The 19,084-nt window shown below is 36.9% G+C and overlaps 1 protein-coding gene across 1 annotated transcript in view; it reads left to right on the top strand.

The window, feature by feature from the left end:
- Positions 1 to 1,665: 1,665 nt before the first annotated feature.
- LOC129278769 (protein unc-80 homolog) overlaps positions 1,666 to 19,084 on the top strand; it is a 76,586-nt gene continuing 59,167 nt past the window's right edge. Inside the window, exons 1-16 of the mRNA XM_064110840.1 lie at positions 1,666 to 1,850; positions 1,999 to 2,180; positions 2,506 to 2,654; positions 4,219 to 4,427; positions 6,005 to 6,043; positions 9,553 to 9,671; positions 10,699 to 10,810; positions 11,592 to 11,785; positions 12,232 to 12,453; positions 12,918 to 13,053; positions 13,514 to 13,828; positions 15,031 to 15,177; positions 16,217 to 16,354; positions 16,707 to 16,903; positions 17,704 to 17,910; positions 18,465 to 18,677. Of these exons, the coding sequence (XP_063966910.1) occupies positions 1,703 to 1,850; positions 1,999 to 2,180; positions 2,506 to 2,654; positions 4,219 to 4,427; positions 6,005 to 6,043; positions 9,553 to 9,671; positions 10,699 to 10,810; positions 11,592 to 11,785; positions 12,232 to 12,453; positions 12,918 to 13,053; positions 13,514 to 13,828; positions 15,031 to 15,177; positions 16,217 to 16,354; positions 16,707 to 16,903; positions 17,704 to 17,910; positions 18,465 to 18,677 (2,727 nt within the window). The 5' untranslated portion in view covers positions 1,666 to 1,702. The remainder of the gene's footprint in view (positions 1,851 to 1,998; positions 2,181 to 2,505; positions 2,655 to 4,218; positions 4,428 to 6,004; positions 6,044 to 9,552; positions 9,672 to 10,698; positions 10,811 to 11,591; positions 11,786 to 12,231; positions 12,454 to 12,917; positions 13,054 to 13,513; positions 13,829 to 15,030; positions 15,178 to 16,216; positions 16,355 to 16,706; positions 16,904 to 17,703; positions 17,911 to 18,464; positions 18,678 to 19,084) is intronic.

Here is a 19,084-nt window from a genome sequence, read left to right as displayed (position 1 = left end):
AAAGAATAATGCTGCAACATTAGATGTGAATACAATGACATTGAATGTGCTATCTCATGAATGAAAATATATACAACATGTATGTCCACATGAACTATCCATGACTTTAAAAAGTACTGTTTATTTTTTCATGATTATGGAAACCGAAAGTAAGAGAATATGAAAAAAAAATGCTGAATATCAGCTTATCATAATTGGGGGTCTACCATTTAGACTGTTTAGCTTGGAAATTGTGGCATACATTTATCTGCAGTTATCATACTTATTGTCTGCATATCCAGTGTATGTAAATCATACATGTACATGTAGATACCCTGATGAAATTATAATTGTGATAATTAGTTCCAAGTTAATTCGAATGAAGCTCTACAAAATACCATGGTCATTTCTAAGTTAGCCTTCTTTCATGACCTAAAAAAGTATGGCAGGGAGTGCGTAGCTCATAAAATTTACTTGAGGGGAAAGCAATATGCGTTTTTTAAGTAGCGTAATGCCTGCATGAATTAATGGCTGAATACACTCTAAAAATATTGGGTAAAATTGCTCCATGAGGTTAATTATGTGTCCAACCAACATTTGGCATTTTTATTTATCTAGTGTGATGGAAATATTGCCCATTCTAAAGTTTTTGCTGCTTATTATTTTTTTTTACCTTACTGGACAATATGCTTCCGGCATTGGGTAAAATACTGCCTCAAATTGGTTGGACACATAATTACCCTCGTGCTGATCAAGATTTTAACCAATATTTTTTACAGTGTGAAGAAAAAATGAAGAACTAGGTTCTAGATGTTTTTTTTTTACTTTTGAGAATACACATTAATTAATGTTTAATTGTATTTTGTCCTGGGGGCCGTTTCATAAAGCTGTTCGTAAGATAAGATCGACTTTAATAAGAATGACTGGTGAACCTTTCTTACGTGCCAAACCATCGCCAATGAATATACCATTTACCACAAGAAAGGATCACCAGTCGTTCTTAAAGTCGCACTTAACTTACGAAAAGCTTTATGAAACACCCACCAGGTGTTATGGAAAGGGATTTTAATGTGTCCTTTCATGGTTGGTCTCACAATTGACATTATTTTTTATTCAAATTCATTTCCTGTCTGAATAAAAGTCTGATATCCCTTACCAAATTCTCATCATTATCATTTCTTTGTCACTTTGATATCTTATCATTGTTATCTTATAATGGTCATGTTGATGATCAGTACTGTCAATTTCATCATTATCATCGTCTACACTGTTATTGTCAGCATAATCATCATCATCATTATCCTCCTCGTCCTCCCCCTCTTTTTTCTCCTCATTATCATCATCATCGTTGTCATCATCATCATCATTATCAATTTAATCATCATCATTGCCATCATCGTCATCATCAAAATTATCATCATCATCATCATCACCATCATCATCATCATCACCATCATCACCACCATCATCATCATCATCATCACCATCATCGTTATCATCATCATCGTCATCATCATTATCTTCATCATCATCATCATCATCAAAATCATCATCTTGCCATCACTTCCAACTGTCATCATCATCACATTATGATTACCACCTATTCAAATGCTACCCTCAACTTGGTTTATTCATCATAATCCTTATCATTCATTTCCTATTCCTTGTATCATCCATTCCAGGTGATCGGCTCCGGAATCTTGGTCAGCACTGCCTGAACCGAATGTACAAGATAGATTCTTCTCAGTTCCGACGGTACCTTCGTTACGTCATCTCGGCCCATCCGCTTGAGAGTATACTGGACTTCATGCATGCGCTGCTTGGCTTCTGCGAGGACACATCACGACCGGCGATCATCCGACTGGGGGAGAGTAAGTTGATGTGATGGTGGTTGTGGTAGTGTGGTGGGTGATAGTGGTAGAAGTAGCAAAGATGGTAGTGTGGTGTGTGAGGGTGGTAGAAGTTGTCAAGTAAACATACAAAATTGAGAATGATACATGTATATGTCTTATACGACAGGGGCATCATCTGCCAACAATCCAGAGGGAATGACAAGGGGCGGCTTTGCTACCAACTTTGGTAGTGGGGTAGCAGGAACCGGTGTGAGGGGTGTAGAAGGGACCATCGTGGGGTGCATCTTCAAGGCTCTGGTGTCTCGGCTGGCATCCTCCAAAGAAGAACTGGCTACTCCTGAAAATGAGGTGAGCTTTCAATTTCGTTGATACTATCCAGTTAAACACACTCTATCGAAGTCACACCTCTAATATTGCTACTTATTCATTGTTTGCGATAATCAGCCACTTAATTAATGTCAATTTACCGAAAATAACAATCAAATATACAATATCAACATTTAATCCAATCAATTTGAGAGGAAAATCAAGAGTGTGAACACTGTTTGGCATATTAATTTTTCAAATTTCATTTTTTGGTCCTAATTACCACCTTTAAGTTTTGGTGTGGAATTAAACCAGTGTGAAATTCTAGTAAAATATTGACTTACTATTTCCGATCTTTTCCCATCAGAACCTGTATAGTGATGTCCGTCAGTTGCTTCATTATGTTCGTGAGGCTCATGGAGGGGTGTTCAGACGTGTGGCGTTGAGTGGATTGATCGATTCAGCTGGAAAGGGGCAGAAGGATTTCAGCGAGAAAAATAAACCCAAAACAGACAGGTAAATCCTAACCAACACTAGCTAATTTGGTCAAATGTTTTATATTTATTTGCACTTTTTTTTTTGGTTTAATTCATTTCATCAATTTTCGTTTTAATGTATTGTATTCCTTTATTGTTCTATATCATTATTTTTGTATTTGTTTATTATTTTGAATGTTTGAGTGTTTGTTATATTGAATTGCTTGTATGTTCAGGATGTATTTCCTTTATCAGTTGTTTGTTTATGGTTTCATTTTTTCTTCTTTATTGAATTATTCATTTTCTCTACCTCATTTCTTTTCTTTCTTTCTACATTTGCTGTAGTTATTTGTCATTTATATTTCATCATTTGGCCTACAGAAAATAGTAGGGGAAGGCGGGGTAAGTTGAGCATAGGGGCAAGTTCAGCCATCACCCCAGGCCAATAATGAATGAGTCAGACATTGTGGTGGTGTCATGCATTGATGACCCATTACATAACCCTTAATCCCACCACATTGTTTTCAACTTTGAAACAAAAAGTACTTTTTTAGAGGGAAAAATACAAATTTCAGCCAAAAAAGTAAAAAAGGGTATGAACTAGATCAGTGCTTTTTACCCACACACATCTTTAAATATAATAAAGAAATAAGAACAATATTGTTAGTCCAGGTATGGATTCTCATTCTTGTCATAGTCTTTTACATGATGGATGCATAAGAAATGTGTGGATGTGAAAATATCGCATTAAGTTCGGACTGGGGTAATCTGTGCCAGCCAACATGGGGCAAGTTGAGCCATGGTAATTCTTATGGTAATGTATAATAATAAAAACAAACAAACCTTAAGAAGCCATTGATATGCAGGCAGAACGGAGCAAATTCATTTGACAGTTCTTTTACTTTTAGAGGATGTTAGTATTTATAGAGAATTAGCAAGTGAAAAGACTTTAAATGAAAAATTAACATGCCAGTTCCTACCGCATACATTTTGTACATAGTTTTTGTGGCTCAACTTACCCTAGAAGATGGTACAACTTACCCCACAGATGGGGCAAGTTGAGCCATTTGACATCGTTTTTTTGAAAGGTCACAATGACTTTCAGTGTGGGGGAAGAAAGTTATATACAGGTGAAAAATATTTCCCAAGAATCAAATTTAAAGGCAAGGTACTTAATACTACAATATTATTAGTCATATCAATTCTAACATGCATAATGCAAAAAGTTTCACAACTTACCCTGCCTTCCCCTACAGTACACATTTAAAAATGAACTGGAAAATTCACATGAATCACAAAGAAATACTTGATATAAAAAGAAAAATATGTAGACACTGTTATTATTATATATACTGTAATAGATGTTTTGCCTTGGTAAATGGGTACCGGCAGGAAGTAATTCCTCAAAAAACTGTGAGCACCGGAATGGGTAGACTCGCTTAGCCGGGGTAATATAGGAGCGCCTTGAGCTCCAAAAAAGGTGGATATGTGCGCTTTTATAAATCCTATAATATTAATTTATTTGTTTTATAGTAAACTCTCACATTTTAGTTAGTCGTTAACTTCCTTCTTTTCACCGTCTCCTTTCCTTTTTTTTCACCTAGTGATGGCAACATCATTAAACAGGATAGCGACAAGGCTAACCCGGCGTCCATGATCGGTAAAGACCAGGGGATGGAATCTGGTAACGTCAGTCCTGGTACACGACTCCGACGGTCGCTTTTCGGCAAGAAGTATCCCCACAACGAATCCACCTTGGATGACGATATGGGGGACGGGGCCGGAAAGCGGCGCTTCAGTGTCTTCCAGTTCGGTATGTTAAACTTTATTTTTTTTTCTATTTATTATTGAAACTAAAATGATTGTCAGTTGATAACTGTAGCTTTCTGTAAAGTGTTACATGTGGTTATCAGGATTCAGTGACAGGCCTCCTGTACATGGGCTGATACCAAATTCAGTGTTGACAACCGGTGTGTGAGTGTTAGGTCTATTTTTACACCAGACACAGCACTGAACTAAAAATGACCCTGGTGTAGTGACTGATCTCACTTCTTGTTTTAGCTTTCAGTGATGCGATTGATTGTCCAGAGAACACCTTCATTCAGTGTAACACCAACATTCAGTGTTGGAGTTACATGTAGATTAGACATGTTCACAATACCAACACTAACACCAACACCAAACTTGCAAATCACCTAAGGTGTTATTGAAAATATTGCATTGTAAGGAAAGTGTATGTCTGGAGGCACAACAGCTTTAATACATTTTTGGAAAATGAGTAAAGGTGATATAATCTAGTGGTCAATGATGTATGATTATGGCAGTAATAGGACAATAATACCAATACATGTAGCTGCCCATTTGACCCTTTTCAGGGGAGTTGGGTAGTATCCTTGAAGTTAGTATATATTCTCCACAAATTAATTTAAGATGATCCTCAGGCCACGTCCATCATATTAATACCCCAATCATTGTTTGCCATTTTAAACTATTGTTGGCAGTGGACCTTGGCAGTGTACATTTTCCACTCCCTAGGGAGAATTCTTTGGCTATTTGTGATATGATATTGCTCTGACAAATTTAGAAAAAAATACATGTATTCTTTGCATCCAACATTTAAGATTTGAAATAATAAGCCAAGAGAAATGGGTGTGCAGAATATGAAGATTAGATTAAGTCAGAGGGACAAAAAGATAGAAGGAAATCATAATAAAACTTAATAGACAGACAGCATACTTGTCGACCAACTGTAAGAGACACTGTAAGGCGGTTACAAGCAGCATTCTACTACTTTTTCTATTATTTGATTCATTACAGTGAACAGTTCTTCAGAAATATTTTGTAGAAACGTTTTCTTAAGAAATAAAGCTTATATGAGTGAAAGGTGAACAGCCGTGACATTCTCTTGTATTATTATATTAATTGTTATTCCCTTACGCAGAGTATACGGTATTACCCTTCACAAGGTGTAAACTTGCAAGGTGTAAACTTGAAAGAGATCCAATTATTTTCTGCATGAAACATACATGAATGTTGACCACTTTTACCAAGGTTGTTTAAATAAACTTTTTTTAAACCAAAGTTGTTTGAATCAGCAATGCTACTCTTAGGAATCTTGACCTTTCCGTCCAAATAAAAAATAGGATTGTCCTTCCCCTCCTATTAGCTTAAAGAATTTATTATTTCATTCTTTTATTTCTTAGTAGAAGGACAAAGATTAGTTCCTTGAAGTAATTTTGCTCGTTATTTTTCTTCCTCAATTGATTTGTAGTATCTCCCATGAATGATTTATTTCTCTTTCAATTGATTGCAAATCCTTCTTTTTTTTCTCTCCCACCTCATTGCATTAATTTTGCATCATCCCTGTGAATGTTTTATGTATCCCAAAAGGTAACGTACATGGCGTACGATCACGAGCGTATCTCAAAGGTAAAGTTTCATCCCATCAGAACTCTCCCCAAAAACTCTTCTAAACACCTCTGACTCTTGTTTTTACTTTGAGCAAGATTTCCTAATTGTGGTGCCTTTTATCGATCTTCTAATCGACCTCTGATCTTTGGTGTGGTTTTTTTATATTTCTCGGAATGACTTTCTCTGCGAAATAACACAATTTTGGCGCTCCGTGACGGAGTCTGTCTGCCCTTCTCTTTAGTGACACTTTTCTCAGTTTTTACTCTTCTGATCTGATCTGGCAGTCTTTGTTTGCTCTGTTATTTCTCAGTTTATTATTTTTTTTCTTCATACTCATCATTAATCAGACAGTGTCCATTCAACGTGTGCTTTTTGTTTTTATGATTTCTTCATCCTCTACTTGCATAATAACTCGAGCATGGGTATTTTTTGTATTTTGGAAGCATTCACAAATATCTTTCACCATATTAATCTCTTCAACTAATAGGCTTCATTCATTTCATTGGATTTTAAGTATTTGTGCACTTGGAAGTTGTTTTCCTCTGTATTCTAACCTCACTTCATTGACAAACTTTGAATCATAACTCACATTATTCAAATTCTGTATAACATATTTTCCATGTACACAATATTTATGATTTTAAATATGGTACGTATGCAAGTAAAACAGTATACTCATAAATTTGTTGTTGGCATATATCCATATCTTTCATAGTTATATAGAAACACATTTTTCATTCTTAGACTATAATCTTATTTGGTGGTCATTACAGACACTTTAGCACCATCAACATGAAATACAATGTATATCATGAAAATTGGGGTCCAGACATTTTATTTAGGATTTCATGAATTACATGTACCATATCTCACACATGTCCAACAGATAATGGCTTCAAAGATTTATTTTCCATGCAGCAATTTTCATCTTTATTTTGAGTACTCTTCTACATTCCCCAATCTTTGTCTGTTGGAAGCACCATTAGATATCCATGGAAAATGTGAATGCAGAAAAAAGAAAAGTTGACTATTATATTTATATTACAAGTTTATATAGCAGGTTGTCCTAAAAGAATAAGGAATATTCAATAGGCCTATATTTTCTCATAAATTGAGATAGAATAATGCTTATGAAACTGAAGGAAATATGTACACCTGTACATACATGTAGATTTTTGTAGGTCAGATTCCTGTAAAACCATGGTTTATTTTCAAGTTCACCAAATGTAATGTAGACATTTAACTTAAGGTAGAAGGGATGAAACAATGATATATTATGATCTGTAGGAATCTCGCTGACACACTTAAGCAGGATCCAAATTTGGGACACAGAATTGCACTTTAAATACTAGTGTGACCATCTTCGCACTTCTAAACACACGTTTTCTAATGAGTATCTTGCAATTATCCTGTCTTTTTGAGAAATGATGTGATTATTTGCACTGTTGCAGCTGTGTAAAACAAATCTAAAAGCAAACAATTTCATGAATTGCTTTCCTATCGTAAACGCACGCATGCGGCATCATCAGGCCGTTGTGTTGGTCCAATTTTAGCATGTGCAGTTTGGCTTAAAAATATCATCAGCAATAAGCTAAACTACATGTATTTTTGTTTGTGGCAATTCAATGGACGTAATTTGTTTTTTTACATTTGGGTAGCAATTGAAATCCTGCTTATTTGTGTCTGTGCACAAGTGGATATATTTGGCAAAAAGCAACACATGTTTGCCTTCTATTGCTTAAGCTTTTGCTGGTGTAATGTTACACATGTATGTATATATACGTTAATCAAAATACAACAAATAATCTGTAGATAGTCTGTGAGATGTAATTGGCTTTTAAATATATACATAAGGTCTACATGTGTTATATTGAAAACAGTCTTCAAAACATAATCCATATGTGATGTGCTTTCATGACTCCTATATTGAAAATTGAGAAATTCTTATATTTATAAATAAAAAAAGTGTAATGAATTTAAAATAAATTCAAATCCATGCTTCAGTAATTGGTTTTGTGTTCATATTAAATTTCTGAAGTACTTTTATATACAAGCTGCTATTACAGCAATCATCGTTACCATGATCACGATTTCTGTATAGCAGCTGCTAGCAAACGAAAAAGAAGGATTCTCGAATATTAAAAGAAAATGCTTCAATGTGAAGTTGTAAATGCAGAAAAATAATAATTGATGATTTGGTCAAAATTTGCCACATTAAAAAGTTATAGAAAAAGTATGTTTGAATGTATGATGCAAATCCCAAAATTCCTTACATCCTGCGGTTCATGACGAGTAATTGTAGAGTATGACTGTATGTATGAAATAATGACTTTGATTGTGCACTCAATGCACATGAATGTGAAATCATGTCTATTTTCTCAGAAACTGGCAGAAAAAATTCCAACTCTATTATCTTTAATGCATTTTTGTTTCATAATCTTCCATTTATTTGTTTCTCTAATTTTCCTGTTTTTATTACATCCTCCTTTTATGGTCTTTCATAAAGAATCAGAGGACTTTGGGTTGCCTTAAAGAAAATTGCTTCCAGTCATGTATTACACATTTGATCTTTTTAAAGTATCAGCATTTAAATATAGTCTATCATGTATCTAGTAAATAATTATTTATGTAGATGGTACATGTAATTTGCATGGTATTTGACTTATTATGAGTGTTATCATGTAATATGTACAATCTCCATGGCTATGATTATTGGTTCAGGGGTCCGTTTAACAAAGCTGTTCGTAAGTTAAGAGCGACTTTAAGAACGACTGGTGATCCTTTTTACACTCTAAACCATCGCCAATGAATCCACCATTTACCACAAGAAAGGATCACCAGTTGTTCTTAAAGTCGCTCTTAACTTACGAACAGGTTTATGAAACACCCACCAGTAAGTACTGTACTTGTAGTCTCTATTCGGAACATTATAATTAAATGGTATCAGGGCAATCTAATGATTGGTCTTTGTTGATCTGCACCCTTACCTTTAATGTCTTAGAATCTTTCTTCAGTAACAGTCTTAAAAAACTAATTGCAGATAAAACTGTCACAAAGCTGGACTTTGGCAGACTGAGTCACTGAGATATGCATTTGTAACTTCATTATTTTAACTGTTTATAACTTGATTACTTTTAAATTTCCCAATTTTCCCAATATTCACTTGGTACTAAAGGAAGCAATGCTAAAATGATGACTTCATATTGTCATGTCTGTGCAAGAATACCACTAGCAATACATTTTTGCGCACTGCATCGGTGCAAAAACGCCCTTACGCAATGCAGTTATGCATGCTGCTAAGGGCATTTTGCATGCTTGCATTGCCCGGAAGTGTAGTGTTAAGGACGTTCTTGCACTGACACGATGATATACAAAAACTTGATCGTGAATTTAAAAATAGAAATGTACATGTGTGCGTGAATATTGGCATGTAAACTGTGTGATGTATCATCGAACAAAAAGACCAAGCACTTCTTATCTAGACTACATTGACCGCTAATGACATATTGGACCTTTCAATGCCGCAGCCCAAGCAGTGACAACCTGGCGTAACAGGGCCATCCGGTCAAGCATCATACCCGGGGAGGAAGGCTCGCCGGAGCTGTCGACACCCCAACCCCAGGACACGCCGGGCAGGACCAAAAAAGTGAGTCCAAAATCGCAAATTTTCAAAGAACCATAAGAATAGAGTCCAAAGTCTGGATGTAAGCAGACTACTTGTATATTAAGACTGTAAATTTTTGAAAGTGCAGGCACAAACCATTTTGTTTCCTCTTCATCAACAGCAGCATACATTCATAATATCCCTTTGTCACTTATTGTTAACTTAAATTGAATCAGTGATTCCACTTCGTATTCATGTAGTAACTATACTTTTGCAGCAATATGGTAATAATAATGATAATAATAGTACAGTTTTTAATACGCATAACACCTACAGGTCTCTGTGCGTGAGGAAAGCGGGAAATGTGGTTAGAATTGTAGATTTAAAAACTAGACATCAACTATACATTTTAAACATCAAAGAATATTAAAACATTGATTGAACCAACATTGTAACAACAATTGTAACTAATACCTCAGTCACATTTGATCTACGGCAGCCATACGGCTAGTCGAAAACAGCCGTTTTATTCATTTTTATACAAACCACCTATATGTAGCTGGTACAAAAATGTTAAAACGGCTGTTTTCGACTCGCTGTACGGCCGCCGTAGAGCAAATGTGACAGAGGTATTAGTTAAACATTCTGAAAGAGGCGGGTTTTTTATTGTACTTTGAATTTCTCAAGCTACATGTAGGTAATATTTTATAATGTCGGTGGTAGAGAATTCCATTGTGCTGGTGCAGCGTTTTGGAAATATGTTGTATGTTTTATGATTATGCCAGCAGTGTAACACGCCACAGGTGAAATGTAAATATAGATGTACATGTATGTTTGTGAGCAACAGGTGTTGATAATGATAGTTCCATTTATTGATTAACATGCAACACTGCCATGTTTGTTTTAATTTATTATTGTCATGCAAAGTAATTAACAACTGTATGTTTTGTAAAGTGTTTGTATCAATCATCATCAAATGAAATGATGATGATTGATAAGTATTTTACAGTTGAGCATGAATGCAATACCTGTCTTTATGGTTTTCCATTAAATTCAATGCTCTTGTCAGGAGGCCCACTCGAACATCCACATGGGAGGAAGGAAGAAGATGGAGGATCATCCATTCTTTATCAAGTTCAGGAAGAAGAGCAAGAGAGATCCAACGTCCGAGGACAGAGATGGTGAGGAGGGTTTTGTTGGTTTCTTTGGTGGTGGAGATGCTGGGTGATGGTGGGAGTGGTAATGGTGATGGTGTTGGTGGTGAAGATAATGATGCAGATGATGATGATAGTTGAGTTGATGGTGGATGATTCTGACGACGTTGATGATTCTGATGATGATTATGGTGGTATATATATATAAAGGTAATGATGATGAAACATGATGATGATGATGATGTAGTGGTGGTGGTGATGATCATGATGATGATGAAGGTATAGGTGTAATGATGATGATGGGGAGGAAGATAGTAAAGATGATGAGTCATGTGATAGTAATGAATTTTAATATGGTGATGATGATAATGATGATGTTGGTTATGATAATGAATATAATGATGAAGATGATGATTATGATGCTCACCATGTCGAAGTGATAATGAGGATGATGACAAAAATTAAAATCTTGTGGAAGGTGATATTGATGATAATATTTATAATGTTGAGGTAAGTTTTGATAATCCCTGGTGGTGAGGAAATTAAAAAACCCTTCCTTTTGATTCAATGATGACTTGTAGAAAATGATCTTAAAAATTCATAAAGATGCGAAAGACAATATACGTGTAGAAGAAATAAATAATGATAATTATTATGTTTATGCAAATGACACTGACTGAAGAACATTCACCAATAGTTGAACTGTCCCAACATCAATGCATCAACATCTAATAGTCAACATTATACTGAAAATTCAATGTTTTTAATTAAGAAAACTCTTCTTTTCTTTTTTAATTTTCTTGAATAGAATGTGAGACCCCGAAATCAATAGAAGAAGAGGAGGATGCCTCTGATTCTGTTGAGATGACGGGAGAGAGGGAGAAAAGACCGGTCAACAAGGCAGCCGTTGCCTCTGGGATGAAACGTTTGACCTTCCTCATGGATTGCTGTAACCCTGGCAATGTTCCTGATGCCGAGTTCCTGGCCGCTGCTCTAGATCTGGTGGGTAGTCAGTCACTGGAGTGTAGATGGGGAGGGAGAGGCTGGGAGGCAAGGGTGCATTGGATTCCCCTAAAGTTTCATGGTCTAGAAAAAAAGGGGAAAAAAGAAAGAAAGAAAAGGTGTAACTTTACGAGCAGATATGAAACACCTGCTTGGTATTTGTCATATTTTTCAAGCATTTTCTGCATTATTTTTTGTTTTTCCTTTTCTTTTACAAATTTTGGAAAATTCATGATTTAATCATTTTCTTTAACACCATCTGACCATAGTGTAAATTAAATAGGTATATGACAAACAATGCAAACAGTGCAGCATTACTTGTACTTGTATATTGCATGGAGGGAAAATATGATGCAGGCTAAGGCTGAGCATATGTGCATGTATTTTATTTCCATTTTATACTAGTAATACAATACTTGTATTTCAAATCTTTTGTTTTATTCCAGCATGCACCAGTGGTCGCTCGGGCAGCTCTGTTCTTGGAATGCTGCCACTTTGTGCATCGATGTAACTATGGCGACTGGCCCGATTGGATGCGCTTCAATGTGCGAGGAGCCAGGGGGCGGGGCCTGAGCAACGTGTTTGGTGCTAGGGGGACGTCTTCCTGCTACCGTAAACACGCCTCCCTGCAGAGGACAGCGGCGAAGATGTTCTACTTGTGGGCTGAGGTAAATATCTGAGTTTTAGACATTTCTCTGTTGTGCATCGGTGTAACTATGGCAACTGGCACGATTGGATGCATTTCTGTGCGTGAGGAGCCAGGGGGCAGGGTCCGAGCGACATGTTTTGGACAAATGAGTGATGTTGGTTGATATGATAACGATGCCATGATGGTATTGCTCATGAAGCTAATTTGAATTTTCCTTGGGACTTTGCTCTTGTGGTGATGATGGTTGACTTTGATGGTGATGGTGGTACTTACATGTATGTGGTTTAAAGTAATAGGTGATAATTTTATGATTGATGAAGGAAGATCCTGTGTATGGTTGATGATGATGGTGAAGTTAATGATGATGATATACATCTAACTGATGATTGTGAAGACGATGATGATGATTAAGATTATAATGAATATGATGATGATGATGATGTTGCTGATGACGATGATGATTTTATTCAAACTTCTTTCCAGGCTATTGGGACTCGTCTGGAGGAGATCGAGAAGCAAGAATCTCAGAATGTTCTCCATGTAGTTGGGAAAGTGAGGGATGAAGGTCTCAAGAAGAGACTAAGAAGAGAAGATGATGAAGAGGACTTTTTAGATGAAGGTATGACTAGTTGACTAGTATTAGGCCCTCATTTCTCAGAAGGGAGTCCTTTGTGAGATCACTAAACATACACATACCAATTAGATCTCTCAGCATCAAAAGACCAGGGGCCTGTTTCATAAAACTTGACATGATAAAAAATTTGCAATAAAAGGTAAAAGCTAGTGAAATCCTTCAATGTGATTGGCTGATAGTAAATTTGTTATAGAAATTGTGCATTTGTTATGATAGCAATACTTTATGAAACAGGACCCAGAGCAAAATAGAGTCTCTGTGGATGATTCTTAAAACCCTTAGGAGATGTCTATTAAACTTTCAAGAATTTTTAGGAGCCATTTCAGTGAAAACCTTGGTTTTGATCATTGGCTGAGAAGCACTGGTCTGAGACTGTTATAAAAGTAACTGTTTGAGCCAACAATTTAGTCATGAAATACCCCCTTGATCTTATCTTTTATCTCAGCCACCGTCAACCCTGTCGGAACGGCCTGTCCTCATGCTCTCAAGATGGTTGCCTGCCAGCTCCTCCTGGAAATCACTTCCTTCCTTAGGGAGACACTTCAGAGCCTTCCCAAGCCCCGGAAGATGGACCGTGGAGGTCTGAGCGGGATGAACAGAGGGGCGAGGGACTCTGAGTTCCTGGAGATACCAACGGTAACCATGGCACCCGCATCACCTCAGCCACCAACGAGGAATGCCAGTGGGTCTAGCACGACGTCCAGTCCCCCGCATCCCAGGCATAGCATATGCGTCAATCCGAGTGTTGATAGCCCACTTGGTGAGTACGATTTTTAGAGATTATTATCAGCATCATTTTCACCATTATCATAACAATATTCTTCATCATTATCTTCATTATCACCACCACCTTCATCATCTTCCTCATCATCAGTATAGGTATGAATCCCATGAGAACTGCCAGGAATAGGGCTGAAAAAATTATAATTACTGACGCCACAAAGGTCCCCCATTCCGATTCGCAGCATTCAAATTTATTTACAATGAAAGCAAAAATTGCTTTGACATTTGAAATTATATAAATTTAGAGAATTATAAAAAAGCCTTTATGAACCACGACCCATGTTGACTTTAAATTCTAATATCTATGGTAGATATGAAATGATTTTCTTTTTTGGTAAGAATGTTATGATAATAAAATAATAATAGTTACATACATATAGCACTTCATACTTTGGTTTCTAGCGCTTTACATTGTAATTATTATTACCCCAGTCATAGGATCCATCACTGTTCCACACATAAAGTGCACCATCTCCACTCCCTGGGCAGTATCCTGGCCAGGCAACTGTTTATCGGTGCACGCAGGCCTATCTAATCACATTGATGTTCACATCCCACCGGGTACCCATTTAACACCTGGATGGAGTGTGACAAACGTGGATAGGTGCCTTGCCAAAGGACATTAGCGCCTGGTGGGATTTGAACCCTTGACCCTCTGTTTAAGAGTCGAGTGACTGAACCACTACACCACAACACCTCCACAATAAATGTACATTATACTTGACTGTCCACCAAGAAACATCAATTTAGCCCCCAAAATTTGAATTTTTGTTTTATTGGTTTGAAAGGTGAAATTCTTCAGCTTTTACTTGACCTTTTAAAAGTAGAAAGTCAGAGAGATTCTTACTTTCCGGAATAATGGAGAAAGTGAGATTTAAATTTGATATCACTTATGCATTTAGAGGCGTTTCACAAAGAGTTAAGTATGATTTAGAGTCATGCTTAACATATTAAACAAATAAATGGATAAATAAACAAACAAACAAACAAACAAAAAACCATACGAACAAACCAGCCAGCAAACAAACATACAAACAAGTTTGTGAACCTGCACCCCCTGCATCTTTTAATTATTTTGTTGGTGAATACATGCATATTTCATGCACTAATACATTTTTGTTCCAGTATGCTTGCATTTCTGGTTTAGATACTATTACATGTAATCTCTTACATTTTCAGCATGGGGAAGTGAGAGGAAGATCAGCTTTGCTCTAGGAGGGATTGAGAAGATCGGAGAGAGGGAGAAAGAGAGAGGTGGAGGGGATGATGACTCACAACACAGCAGTAACACGGAGCTCAACAATGTGGAACAAGAGGAAAGAAGAGGTATGGCACCACTCTCAAATTTAGGCAGAACTGATTGTGATGTTGGGTGATTTGAAGTGTGGTGTTGACCTTTTGGTTTTGGTCTTTAAAAATTATTTAAAAATTATTTATTATCTATGTACATCACAAATCCTTACATGTACCTGTTTAAATTGTAATTGTTGCTTTTACCCATTTATGACTTGTGAACATTTTCTTGTAAACATGCTAATTTCAGCATTTTGGCTGTGTAACATGATTTTATTGAATTGAATAATTTTTACATCATCACAGCATCAAATGTAACATAAAGCTGGTCCAGGGGCCTGTTTCATAGAAGTTGTTGTAACAAATTTGCAATAAAAGTTAAAAGCTACTCAAATCCTTCAATCTGATTGGCTGATAATATGTACATGTTTTATAGGAACTGTTTATTTGTTTTTTATAACAATGGGACACTCAGATGAATTTCTTCGTGTGTTGAGCTGTCAGTTATCTAGAGCTTTGTGGCCCACTGGATTAGTCTCTGGACTCTGTAACTGAGGGTCGTGGACTGGATTCCCAGTTATGCCGTAATTTCATTCAGCAAGAAATTTTTGCTTTGTGGGCTTTTGGGACTTGTGCTTGATATTTGAGTTGTGTTTAAACATATATGTAACTGCCTCTGCCATTGGTCCCTTTATTGTCAACCATGTATTAAAGCCATGATGATTGAGAAATGATCGGTGTATGTTTGATCAAACCTTTATTTTAAAATTTTGTTCAACATGTTCATGACATAGCTTGTGGGTGCGTCGTGGTCTAGTTGTTCTGACTTTCGCCTTTGAAACAGAGGGTCGTGGGTTCGAATCGTAGCCATGGCGTGTTTTCCTTCAAGAAATTTATCCTCACTGTGCTGCACTCGACCCAGGTGAGGTGAATGGGTACCCGGCAGGTGTAATTTCTTGCATGCACTGAGCGCCGGTGATGGTAGCTCAAGCTAAAGCCGGGGTAAAATTAGCAAGCGCTTTGTATCCTCAGGCAAAAAGCGCTTTATAAATCCAGCTATTATTATTAACAGTTGGCATGCAGGCCCGGAAACCGAGCAGGGGTGGTCTCCTCCGACGCCATGGGGTCACGACCTCGCCAATGGGACGGGATACAACCGCCAGACCTACGGGAAGACTTCGTAGCAGCAGCAGACCAGATACTTTACACGGTAAGAGGGCTTATTCATTAGAACCATTCATCCACTTAATAATCGGTTTGATACTGTCAGGAAATTGATTTGTTAAGGTGTGTTAAACATCATTTGCAGCCTCTATCGTTAACTATCATGCGTTGACTCTATAGTCTAAATCTTACATCTTGATTAAACAATCCTAATACTGTATTTTTCTGCTTTATCATGGGAAAAGAAATAAATTATAAAAAATTACTTTTATAATCTAAAGTCTAAATCTGAAGACCACTAAGCTAAATTAAACCTTTGTGAGAAGATCACATTGTTAAAGTTCGCATTGTGATAGAAAAACCCAATCTACGACATCAATTGATTGTGAACTATACAGGTTTAGCACGATCTGGCTCAATCAAGGGGCGTAAGGTATCGTCTATCTCCATCGATGAGGACTCAACCGGTGAGACAAGCAGTGTGTTCAGTGACCAAGTCAGTCCTCAGGAACAGGACCTCTCGGAGGTGGTCTCGACCCCTGATGGGGGTGGGCTGGAGGACGTGGACTTTACCAAGAACATGCCCTGGATACCGGTGAGTACTTGAAGAATCATTTAAGGCAGACTAGGATAGCTTTCTTGGGATCGAGGAAAAACCTCCCTGGATACAAATCTCACAGGATTCTACAAGAGCACATCTCTTACAGATATATTTCTCAGAAGTATCTAAGACTCCAATCCAAAGATAAATTTGCCAGGCACCAGAGGAGTTCTCCTGGTGGAGTTATCCTGGAACATATTTAGGGTGATGACGAAACAAAAATGAAAGAGTATTCATATTCAAACAGTTCAGCCTGCAATTTGACTTGAACATGCGTATACATGTAGGTTTTCATTTAGACTACCAATTAAATGCCTTCCATTTGTTTGTTTTTAAGCATTTAATGAGGTTTGCTTTAATGGAAATGCTTTGACAAATTTTAATGTCTGTATTTTCTGGGTACCCCCAATGTATACACTGTATAATTTTCAACTACTATCTTTGCACCTCTAATTCAAATTAGTATACATCTGGGTATGTTCTATACATATATATTTACATACTGCATATAACTTGAAATGATTATAATAGAATTTGATAGACTTAACTGGATTCACATAATTGAATTAAACTGATTAAAATCTAGACACAATTCATTTTTTTTGTAAGAATCTACCCCTTTAATGTTTTTTCCTTCTCAATGACACCCCCAAATTATTAATGTCTAGTTTTATGATTACCATATGATAAATTTTTTAATGAATGTGCACAGTTTGTAGGAACCGTGAATAGAAAACACATTTCAAAGTATTATCCTTTTTCAAAGTCTGGAATGTTGCTGTTTATCTCCTCAGGTTGTTGTGGAGATTGCCAGTAAGAGTAACTTCCTCTGTCAACACAAGCGCAGCTGCCACCCCAACTGCCTCGAGCGCCAGAAGCGTAACTGCTACCGACTGATGAAGGCGGTGAGGGCGGTCTACGGGGAGGAGATGTTTCCGAAGGTCAGGGACGAGGAGTTGGAGGAGAAAGTCAGACGATTTGAAGCAAAAACAAAGCGAAAGGTGAGAATAGAGTGCATTTGAAGCAAACAGGAAGCGAAAGGTTGCATGGCTGGCCATATCAGAAATGTTTTCTGCATTCATACCTGACATTATCTGGTAAGCATGTTGGCTCCGGGAGCGTTGAACCAAAATCTATTGTTTGATCATCAGGTATGACTATTCTCTTCATTTTGGTTCAGAAGTAATGTTACTATATTGATAACTGTCAGTTGAAATAAACCTTTAGGTAAAAAAAATCTGACAAGTCCTTTCTCGAATTGTTTCCTTGTCGTTTAAAGTTTTTCAGTGATCATATTGTATATCAGAATGCATTTCTCAAGGCAGCATAAAAAAAGTCCAAGCCATTCATTTCATCTTTCATCAGAATTACTGCTTAGCTGATTTTTCAATTTTTATCCTCCAATTTCTCCTTGGACAAGACAGTGGGAGATTCATGAAAGCTGCAAACGATAATCAGAACAAATTCTTTAGGCTACCTATGTAAATCAAGATCCCTGATATTACCACATTGCTTTTCATTTACCCCTCACTTATTGTCTCTATTTTCATCACAGGAAAGCACCCAGGGTCACTCGACCCTGCGTAGTTTCCGTGAGTTGAGAAGGGAAAGCACCTCTTCCACGCTGGATCGTCAGGTCAGCATGTTCCGTCACAACGCCACCAGTCGAACCAACTCTGCCGTCGCCAACTCCGCCATGACCCTGCCCTTTGACCTGGAACGACCTCATGTTGAGGACACGCCCATCATGAAGTATCTCAAAGTGCAGGTAAGCTGACCTCGTCTTGTTTGGAAAAGTTGGAAAATTAAAGTCATGAATTTTTTAAAGGCGTTATTTTGTTAACCGAAATAAAGAATGAACAAATTAAGCATCATAATATTTTTCAATGTTGAAATTCGAAATAGTTGGTATTGTTCATTTTTTAAAATATAATTTCTAGAAAAAATGTTGTTTTGTAGTAAACGATTGTAATCCCAATTTTTCTTGTCTGATTTTCATAAACTTGGTAGCAAAAGATGCACAAGATGTAAAAATGTCTTAATGCATGTTGCAAGTTAGGGTGGTCCATTGGCAATCACAAATGGTGTGGATTTGTTTGTACATTATTAAGTTGCATACTGATTTTGAGTCTCAACAAAATTCTCGTCAATGTCCTCTTCCTTTATGATGAATGA

Source organism: Lytechinus pictus, chromosome 16 (assembly GCF_037042905.1).
Source record: "Lytechinus pictus isolate F3 Inbred chromosome 16, Lp3.0, whole genome shotgun sequence".
Lineage (NCBI taxonomy): Eukaryota > Metazoa > Echinodermata > Echinoidea > Temnopleuroida > Toxopneustidae > Lytechinus > Lytechinus pictus.
This window is presented reverse-complemented; position numbering and strand designations above follow the sequence as displayed.